We start from the raw sequence: 10,724 nt of genomic DNA on the forward strand, positions 1-10,724 counted from the left end.
ATTTTACACCTTTGCCTTAATAAATATGTGAATAAGTGAAGTGTGCAAATACAGATAGGTGAAAATGCAAATACATAAAAATGTGCAGTTATCAAGCCTGTATTTAGGTCTAACATGTTCACAGATTGTTCACAGATGGCTGCTGTTATTTGGGCGAGGGGGAGGCATAGGAGAAATTAAAGGAAGCCTCAAGAACATGCTATTTGGAATGACTGAAGAAAAGATCAGATTAATATATCTTCTGTGCAGTGATGCAGTTTTGGAGCTACAGGGTTACTTAGAGTCAGTCACAGGAAGGAGCCATGCATTGCATGCCATGCTAAAATCTCTCGTATCTCTGCATTTCCTAGTGATTTGGTCATTTCCAGCATATTAGAGCTGTTACTGTAACATATGTTGTTCCAAATCTTGGAATCCTTCCTGAGAAGTTTTCCGGATCCAACATGTTGCACTTGTTGTCAATCACCCGCAAAACACCTAGTGAAACAATTTTCAATATTTATACTTAATTTAGTACTTGGTATTTGGGAACATAGTAAATCAGGCCCCTCCAGGAAACCCTCTAGAGAATTATTCGGGAACTCATGGACCTGTAACATAGTGTTACTCAGTGTCAGTATTAGTTTAAATCTTGACTAGTCTACTGTCCCCTTGCAGAAGCATCCTTTGAAACAGACTTAGTCTGCTGCATCACATTTTGTTATATCTAAAAGATGATAGAGGCACATTTAAAAGAAACTGCAGAGTATTGTTTAGTTTGATGTGAATACCCAGTCCTGACACGGTGGTGGTTCAGATCACTTGGTTTCCTGCTTCTTCCTTCTCCACTTCATCCTCCGCAGTGGGGGAGTCCAGGGAGGCATCATACCCTTCATTGTTGTAGGCCGTGGACTTGCCCCACGTCACCCTGCTGGCCTTGGCTGGAGGGGCGCTCACCTGACTGCCGTCCTCGTCCTCAACACATTTCACCTGCTCTTCCCCTTTCAGTTTCTGGCTCAGCCTCTCGGTCAGCTTCCTCGCCAGCTTCACGACCACACTGTGGCTCTTCCTCAAGCCGTCATCCTCGGACACCGGGACGTTCCAGACGTACCACATGATCCAGAAGCCCAGGCTGAGGAAGATGATCAGAGAGCCGGTGTAGATCAAGAAGTCTCCGTAAAAGCGCTCGTCGACTTGCAGGTTGGCGAATATCCCGACGAAAAGCAGGGTCAAACCCAGGAGGTCTAAGACGACGGCGATCAGAAAGAGGGGCACACAGCCGCCCACGCACCTCTGGAGACCCATCACGGACACTCTCCAGCCGCTTCGAGCCGGTATAACGGGAGGAGGATTGAGCCTTTACCTGAGCGGCAGAGGCAGCGCACCTGTAGAGATCCGCCCCACCTCAAAGTGAGGATGAACGCCAGGTATTAGTCAGAGCACACACACACACACACACACACACACACACACACACACACACACACACACAGCCACTTCCTACAGGCCGCTTCATGCAGGGTGTTGTCCTTCACTGGAGACATCATCGAAGAGTCCTGAACTTGAGCCCAAAGACAATAAGGATGTCGCCAAGTTCCCGTGGTGCAAATTTTTATTTGGTAGGCAAATTGATGTTGACGTACACAGAGTGACGACCGAGCCTCCCTCTGGATGCATGCTGCCTATAATAAACCAGGTTATAAACCCATTCACATCTGGTTTCCTCCCTCTCACCTTTTTTTGTATTATAATGTCCTTAACACTCAGTATAATGTGTTTTTAATCTGTGTTGAAGGACTAATGTGTAGTTTGTACTTAAAATGATGATGCTTCACGTCCTCAGCAGTGTTGTCTCTATTGTTTTGTTTTTTAATATCTGTTTTAATGATGTAACTAATGTGTATTTTCATGTCTTGATTATTTTCCCATTTCATATTTGGTCCATTAATTACCAATTTCCCCAAACATCAATCCGTAACATATTCAAATGTTTTTCTTTTTCTCTGACCAGCTGTCCAAAACCCAAAGATATGATTTAGTATGGTAATTAATAAATATTCACATCTGAAAAGCTGGAACTAGAGCTTTTTTTTTTGGCAATTTAGATAGTAGACGCATGATGCTCATATCTACCATCAATCAAACATCTGAGAATGGCCTCATCATGTAGTATACAAGATGGTCTACAGTGAAACATAATAGATTTGAATGGATTTAACTGGAACATCTTGAATTGAATACAGCCAGAATCATGTGCTCTCCACATAGTAGAAATATGTAAATTTCATTTAAATATACTCGGTTTAGTTAAATTACACATGGTTTAAGAACCAACCCTGCATGCATACACAGTAAATTATTATTTAAGGGGTGAAATGTTGCTTTACAGCACTGTGGAGCTATCACAGGACCGCAAGGTCAGGTCATAATCCCCTGTCCTACCAACCTGCCCATCGTTTTTGCTGCTTGCTGTTTTTTTGTTGCCTGCTGCTCTCTCCTCTTTCCACTCGTCCCAACGCAGAGTTTTTCCTCTCCACTGTCGCCTAGTGCTCAAGTGGGGTTGTTGGGTTTTCTATATAATTCTGTACACAGTTATACTTTGTAAGGTCTTAAACCTTAAACACTGTAAAGTACCTTGAGATGACTTCTGTTGTGATTTGGTGGTACACAGATATGATTGAATTAAATTGAATTGAACTGTTGGTTCGTCTCTACCAACATTTCCTTTCACATTAAGAGCAGGCAATGGGATGCCTTCTTGAAATAAAAATATTGATCAAAGCTCCTTTAAATACTCTAATTTCTTGCTAAGCCTAGCAAAAGACTCTATTTTTATAATAATGCATTTTCACTAGTTGAGATTAATAAATATTTCATGGCCATTACCACAGACGCCATGTCTGAAAGGGTTAGTAGAAGCATTTCAATCCTATGAAAATTTACTTTCGGGTCACAGTAGTCAAATTCTATCCATTTACATATATTTGAGGATGAATGCAGTCACATTCAAAGTTGTCTTCCCAGTGAGTCACAGTGCTCACAACGCAACTGGACACAGTAAATCAGGACCTGACAATTACAAGCTCTCACAACAATTAATAATTCATGAATTGGCATATACTGTACCACACAGCATTAGGAAATCCCTCTTGTCCACTCTTCTCTTGTAAATATTCATAAAGCCAGTTTGCTTTTCAGCATCCTCCTCACTTAATTGTGTGTGAATGTGTGATTAATTGCGTTTTATGCAGCACATTGTTGTCCTCGCGCTTCCTTCCTTTTTGACAGCCACATTTATTAATGCTAACATAGTCATGCACACTTGAGACTGAGATAAGTGCTTAGTGTTGTCAGTCCTGGTCAATCAGAGACATGAACATAAATGTCACCACGCCACACGCACTCGAAAGAGAAAATTAAATCCAGTGTGCTTTTAGAATGAAAGTTCTCCATTCTGACTGTCCAAACGTCACAGATTGAACACAGGAGGCCGATAGTAACTCAGGGGCTTCTTCATTTTCGACCGCTTTCTGTTCTCCTTTGTGATGGGGATCAGAACCACGCCCACCACAAAAACCATCAGCCCAATGGACAGCAGGGCCGGTCCCAGGATGTTGGTGACCTTCTTGCAGTGGCCTGCGAAGTACAGGCCGCTTATGATGATGCCACACGCCAGGAAGCTACCCCCCGTGGACATGAAGTGGATGGGGTACCAGAAGACATCACATTTGCTCTGAGGGGTCTTGGTGGTCCAGAGGGACTCGCTGCGAGAGAGGCTGAACACGGTGCTCTCTGTGCGGCTCGGGGGCGTCAGCTGGTCCTTGGACTGGGAGAGGGTGCACTCTCCCAGGGGGATGTTTTCTGGGTGGCCTGGCATGACCGTTTGGATGACCCTGTGGAAGTGATTTGGCAATATTTGAACTTTCCACAAATAATGTAATAAACAGTGAGTGAGTCACAATGCGGACAGGAATCAGGAAGCTACTTCAATCATACTCATGCTTAAAGGACGCATTTATTTTAAATTCACTAAATCCTTAAACTTTCCCAAATTAGCATTATGAAATATCACATATCTAATAATGTCAGGGCAGCATATGCTGTTACTATTTCCATGTATTTAGCTCTGGAAACTAGTTCAAGCTGTCAAACAATGCAAGCAGACAAACACGTACCTTCCCAAGCTGGATCAAATTTCTCTATCCCTTTCTTTGAAGAATCAACAATGAGTTTAAATCCCACGAACAATCAGAGAACATCCAGAAATCTGTAAGAGAAGCTAACAAGAATCTCGGCCCACCGTCTGACCAGAGAAACCAGTACAATGCAGTTGCTACAGATTTCCACCGAACTAACATCTGCCCACCCTCTTGTGCTATCTCCACCTCCTTGAGAGGATCCTGTGACCAACATCCCCTTAACATCATCTTCCATCACAGGCAGGCGGTCAGTCCTGAAGCTGCATCCAGAGCGAGGAGGTTGCCTTCCAGTCCCCAGAGGGTGTCCAAAGACCCCCCAGACCACTTAGACCCTGTCTCCATTGGGCTGCAAAGTGATTAAAAAAAACACAAACGTATACAAACAGCTCAGATGTCGCTTTTGTGTTTGAAAGAAATCTCTAAAATTCCCGAGGACTGGACAATGGAAAGAAAAATATGTGCCTCAATTGGCTGATACCAGTTCAACACAAAGAAGAGCAGGGCAGGGCAGCGACTAGGAAATGGCTCTCTGTTAGAGCCGGATTGATGTAGTGAGTAATCACCCACGCAGAGACTTTCCAATACAGCCTGATATGTTGGCACTGTATCGATCCTAAAGTACCCTGGAGCAATTATCTGCAAGTTGTAGTTTTGTTTGCTGAGTATGGGATGGCTGAAATCTGTGTAGCATCATTCACCCTCTGAAGATGGAGGAAATCATATAGGATTTTGGTCAAACTCAGGAGTTGTTATTGTCATCTCATTATTGGGCTTCTAAAATGGTACGGGCCTCAGACGTGCAGGCGGGAATGCAAGGAGGATGTTGCTGCAATATGACACTCCTGATTCCATTGAACAGCCCTCATAGTGCGTGTGTGTCTTCGTTTGCTTTGTGAGCTCTTTTGGAAAGGCATCAGTAACCGCATGTGGCTGTTGAGCTGGACTTGATTTCACTCTGTAATGCATTTACACTCTACTTAGTAGACAGCTACTGAGATGGGAATATGGCTCTTCAGCTCCGAGCCTCCAGCCCGAGCTCATCACATTACCACTATCACATGTGTTTTAAATGCACCCGTGTACCACCCTGTGGTGCAACACTGATATGGTGAGAGCTGTCAATACTTGCAATGAGCCACATAATCCAACAGAGGGCAGTACGGCTATGTGGTTTGATGTATGGACAAATGATTGAGTTCAGCTTTGCTGTATCATTAGTGAAATGAATCATACCAGGATTAATGAATTAATCAGTGAATTCTGTATTTTTGTAATTACCTTAGGCTTCAGTTCATTCTGATGTTCCTTACAGATCAAAGTCTTTTATTTTGCAGCCACATGTAAGAAACTAATTATCCATCTCATGTAAAGTGCCACAGTATCTCACAATTGTGAAGCTTAATTCTCTTTAATGGTCCATTTTAGTGTGCTGTATCCCGTCCACTTGATCATAGTCATCTGTGGATATTTTCCACCTGTTAAAAGATGAGGTGGAGCTGCAGACTTCCACATTACTGTGCAAGATTACACAAAACTAGTGCATACGTTAGACAAGAGACTTGCATGCTAAATGATTATAAACCCAATAAACCCAATTAAGGATTATGGTAACATGCAGGACATATTTTCAATCTTAATTGGTGTGATTGATATGGGTATTTAAAGGACAGCGGCTTCTCAGTTGTGAGGATTTGCTGCATTTTTTGTCTTGTGTGATAATGAATTCCGTTTCTTTATGTTCTGGATTGTTTCACATCAACTCAGGCTTTAAGAAATTGTGATTTGAAGTTTTACTGCCACAGTACATTTTGTGTAAAATGAGTAAAATAATTGTAAGATTAATAAAGGGTAATGAAAAACATCTCATTATTGCATCTTGCTCACAGTATAGATTTGATCTGGCACAATAATAATCACCAATATGTGAAACAGTGGGGCTCACCCCATTTAGTCTTTTGTCATCACCTATTGTCATCTACTAAATAGTCAGGGAAGATTCTAACACACAGTAGTACTAGTAGTAAGACACTTTATTGCCAGGTGATACAGTCTAAGGTACCTGTAACTACAGAGGAACCAGTCTGATATAACAGGTGGATTATGTGACAACTTGGTGTTAAAATTTAAAAGTTGAGCCAGTATATTGGCAAACGAGCACACAGGTATCAGTCTAATCCTTTTTGATAATACAAACATAGAGGGTTGCCGGGGATTAGAGCTAATAAGCCTCGTCTTGAGTCGGCATGCTGAGTTTGTTGGTTTGGCAGGGGTCTTAGGACTGGATTCAAATGAACTGTGGACTTTGAGGAGCAGAGTGCGCACACTCCGGTTAAAGCCACCAGAACTAAGATGCTCTAACAAGTCCAACCCTTGCAGTTTTTCAAGGCTGTGGATTAAGAGGGAATACTTTTTGGCCAAATGAAGCCTTCTACGGAGCCTCGTTAACTCCTGAACAAATATCAATAAATGCCGTGCAGCAACTCATCTGCACTCATACACTGCAGACAAATCGCATTTCAGGTAATACGTTGCTGATTTATTAGCACATGAAGCCCTTCTCTGTACAGGTGACCTCGGAAAACTAATTAATCTGCTTTGCAAATTTACAGCTTCTTGTGAAGTAATTCCAAGGGGAAAGGCTGGCAAACAACTGTAGCATAGAGGTTCATTCACCCACGGTGAGTACAAACAGATCTGTGATGTTCAGAGCTCTCTTGGCCATTGAACGACCACTTCCCTCAGCCTGCAAACACTTATGTTTCTTAGAAATCTACTGTATTTTAAGCCATTTTATGAGCACTAATGAATGCATATTTTCTCTGGTTAACCCAGAGCCAATGCTAAACTGGTCATTTTAATTTGAAAGACTTTTCTCCTTTCAAATTAATCAGATTGTTTTAACATCTGTATGAACTGATGTATTTCAGTTTTATTTGGCTGGCATGGCTTTAAGAAGGGAGTTTGACGAGATACATTCATTTCCTCATTATCTTTAGTGTGTGTTTCTCCAGACCTCTCCAGAGTCCTTCCCCCAAATATTAGCATGCAGTCTAAATGGTAATAAACACAATCCATATGGTCAAATAGTGTGAGCAAGGGAACTCATACTTAAAAAGTCGAGCATCAGTCTGGCCATCATTCTTTATCTCCTTCTGCTAATAGATTTTAATGAACATTACCCAATTAAATGTGACTAAAAGGGTGTTGGCAGTGTAATAACAACAAGCATATGTTCTGTGTGTGAGGTTGTAAGTTAGAGGCTGGATCCAGATGCGAGGCTGACACCACAGGTAAGTTTAGCAGACCTTTAATTTCAAATGAAAGTGTAATGGAGTATGATTCAGCGGGTGGGTAGGTTCTGGCAGCCACTTTACAGGTTTGGGTGCAGAGAGTTGGGAGGCTGAACAGTGTCGATCATCAGCATGCAGTGAGAGGAAGATTCAGGCTGGAGAATTACTGCAGGAGTTGCAACAAACAATCTGGCGATGAGTCAGAATGGATAGACCGCTTAAATAGACTTGGAGAGCAGGCGTTGGCAGTGAAGAGTGATCGAGTGGAAGAAACCAACGCAGAGGGGAGAAAATGGAAAGAGAGATGACAAGGTGTCAAGATAGCTGCCCTCCCAGAACTTGGAAGTTGGGCCTGAATCATGACACCACGCACATTAAGTGGCACGTGAACCCGTGTTCCTAACATCTCTAGGGTCTTGATTTGTCTGGATGAATTGGCTCTTCATGCAAATGAATCCAACAAGATATCCGTGGTCCGCTGGTGATGGTGGCCCCTGACGGCTGTTGAGCTTTCATGACGTCAGTGACACCGCACCTCGCCCTGCTGTGGCATGTCAAAGAAGGAGAAAGACAGGCAGAGCTAATAGATGCTGTGGGAAAGGACTGTATGTGGACTGTATAAACAGATCAATAGCTCAGCCACATCTCATTTCTGACAGATTTGTTTTCCCAGTCCTGTAATTGGACAAAGAACAAAGCATGCCACGCTCCTGTTGGTCTGATGCTTCATATGTCTCACTTCTTCAGGCTCAATACGGTTTGTTTTTTTTCAAGGTGGTGGATGGAAATTGGTTGGAAATTGCTGGCAGGTTAAAACTGACCAGTGGGCACATAGGTCAAATATTAGCTAGATGTTGTTGTAACTGTTATTGGATACAGAGATAAGTGATGGATTTTCTTCCACTTAAATCTTAGGGAACCTCCTGATTATAACTTTGCTCTCCAAATCTTCCAGACAGATGATAAACATGTACTCACTACACAAAATCATTTATACTGAGGAAAGCTCTTTATTGGCTGATGTGATTCCTCTTCTCATCAGATTGAAGTAACTCATCATCATCATCATCATTAAAATGAACTGGATAGCCAGCCACTGCACTTTCAGAATTCCTCTAAACAAACGTTCTCGTCTCTGTCACAACTCCCCGAGCATATGGACATACTGAGGAGACAGCAACTCACAAATGTAAACAAACCGGTTTGCACAGACGACCATGCAGTTGTCGTTAGCTGGTAAAGTGCCCCAGAGGAATTATATATTTGAAGAGACAAGTGCAGCTTGCTTGTTCCAGAAATATTCTCAAATTCAAATTTAAAAAGCACACGTATGATGATAATAATGCCTGATGCAGCTTGAACATGACCTCAAACAAACATCACCAACGGAATTTTGTCCCATATTTGACCCTGAGTGCATGCAGCGAGACTTAGCTCATAATGCAAACCATAAACAGGAAGTTCCAAATAGCGTGTTTGAATTCAGACAAAAGAACAAGACTGAGAACCACCAAGCATTTCAAATAGCCTCTTTAAAGTTAAAAGTGGGGTACGTGACCTGGAGGCGTCAGCTCACTTCCAGGACTGTCACTGCCAGTCTGCATGGACACGGTGCTTTAGGTGAGAAATCAGCCAGAATTAATAAGTCACTGCCTTTGATGACAGAGCCTGTCTCTGCATATTACCGCGAGTCTCAGCGGGTGAACCACACTGGCCGGAAGAACACACACAAAGGGCGATTTTCACACTTGAAATGAATAATTTGATGATTTTTCTAAAATGTTATCTAATAATGAGTGTGTGATGAGTCATGTATTTGTCCCATTTTGGGTTAGAAGAAGACTTATATGAAAGAGAGGGCGGACAGCTAACACATTAAAGGGGCCGCGTAGTAGAAAATAGAAACTAGAACCAAACACCTGTTTGTATTTTTGTGTTTGATGTTGGTCAAATAGATTTCTACATATTTGGGTGTCAGTAGCCTATGCAAACTATTTCTAAAAATTCCAGCTCCTTCATTTCAATTTAGTCATTTATATCGAAGTCAATACAACTTTCATCAAACAACACCAAAGGTGTTATGTACTATATGGAAGACGAAAAGGTTCTGGCCACAAATTCCACTATAGACTGCGTATGTTATACTTAAGATGAGTATGTTTGATAGATTACAAGTATGGCACACGGTTGCTTTCTCGCTCTGTATAAAAGCAATAATGCAACTGTGAGAGAGCTCTCAAGAGAGCTTGAACAAGAATAAAATAGGAAATAAAAGAATCCCACTTGATGTATTTCTTTATCTGCATTAACGCAGCACTTTCGCACTAACACGCTTTCAATAACAAAGATGGTTCTTAACATGCTGGATTATATCGCTGGGGCTTGTTGTTGCGGTGACGCACTGTACAAGTACAGAATGATATTATTTCTTACACGTTTCTCTAATCACATGAACGCTGCGGTCATGTGCCGTTCACCACAAGCTTAATGATAGTCATTATTGTGCTAGGACAAGGATATGACCCCTCACTGGCTTCCCACTGCAACTGCCACTGTTCAGGGGTGAAGTGCTCAAACATGCTTTTCTCTCCCTGGCCCTGAATGCCCCACTCAGTGTAGTCCTTTAATTGACTTCTGGCAGAATTGATGTACACTTCACTGCCGCATGGTTGATCTAAATAAAAAAAGCAAGCCCTCCTTAAAGTGTCAAGTGGAAGACAAATGCATTGGTGTATTTTTAATTTACAAGTAACAACAGAAGTCCTGTTTGTATTCTCTTTGTGCTGAAAGACTAAATGAATAGGTGGCTGGTGAAGACGGAGCACTGAGCATTTAGCTGTAACTGATTTTGGATCCTGTTCATTGTCTACCATTCGGTACACTTTGACTGAAAGCCTCATTCTATCGCTGATATACCGTACAGCTGCAAAATGTATTTTTCAACTTTAATTATATTCTTCTGCTTTTGAAAGTTAAGTGCATTAGTGACATTTTTGTATTCAATTTGAGTGTGTTATGGATTTAATTGAAAAATTTATAGAAGGTGCCAAGGCTAGAAAGAGATACTGCTTGACATCTAACAAATTACACAAAGGATCAGACGCCACCACAGGTCTTGACTGTCGTTCATTAGGAGGTGACCTCTGTGAACCACAGAAATGAAGAGCAATTCCTGGATTGTCTGAATGATGATTTTCCAGTATTTATACAGACCTGTGGACACTACCTGGCTGTTGTGTGTCAGAAATTGAAGGGG

General features: G+C 42.0%; 1 protein-coding gene across 1 annotated transcript; it reads right to left on the minus strand.

Annotated features, from left to right (window-relative positions):
- Positions 1-3,448: 3,448 nt before the first annotated feature.
- On the minus strand, positions 3,449-3,856 carry LOC113158470 (phosphoinositide-interacting protein-like). The gene has a single exon (XM_026354395.1). The coding sequence runs from the start codon at positions 3,854-3,856 to the stop codon at positions 3,449-3,451; it is 408 nt and encodes a 135-aa protein (XP_026210180.1).
- Positions 3,857-10,724: the final 6,868 nt, after the last annotated feature.

The sequence above is a fragment of the Anabas testudineus genome, chromosome 8, assembly GCF_900324465.2.
Source record: "Anabas testudineus chromosome 8, fAnaTes1.2, whole genome shotgun sequence".
Classification (NCBI taxonomy): Eukaryota; Metazoa; Chordata; class Actinopteri; order Anabantiformes; family Anabantidae; genus Anabas; species Anabas testudineus.

Bases quoted from the DNA above. Each gene is read 5' to 3' on its own strand.
- LOC113158470 (XM_026354395.1), bottom strand. From the start codon at position 3,856: ATGCCAGGCCACCCAGAAAACATCCCCCTGGGAGAGTGCACCCTCTCC.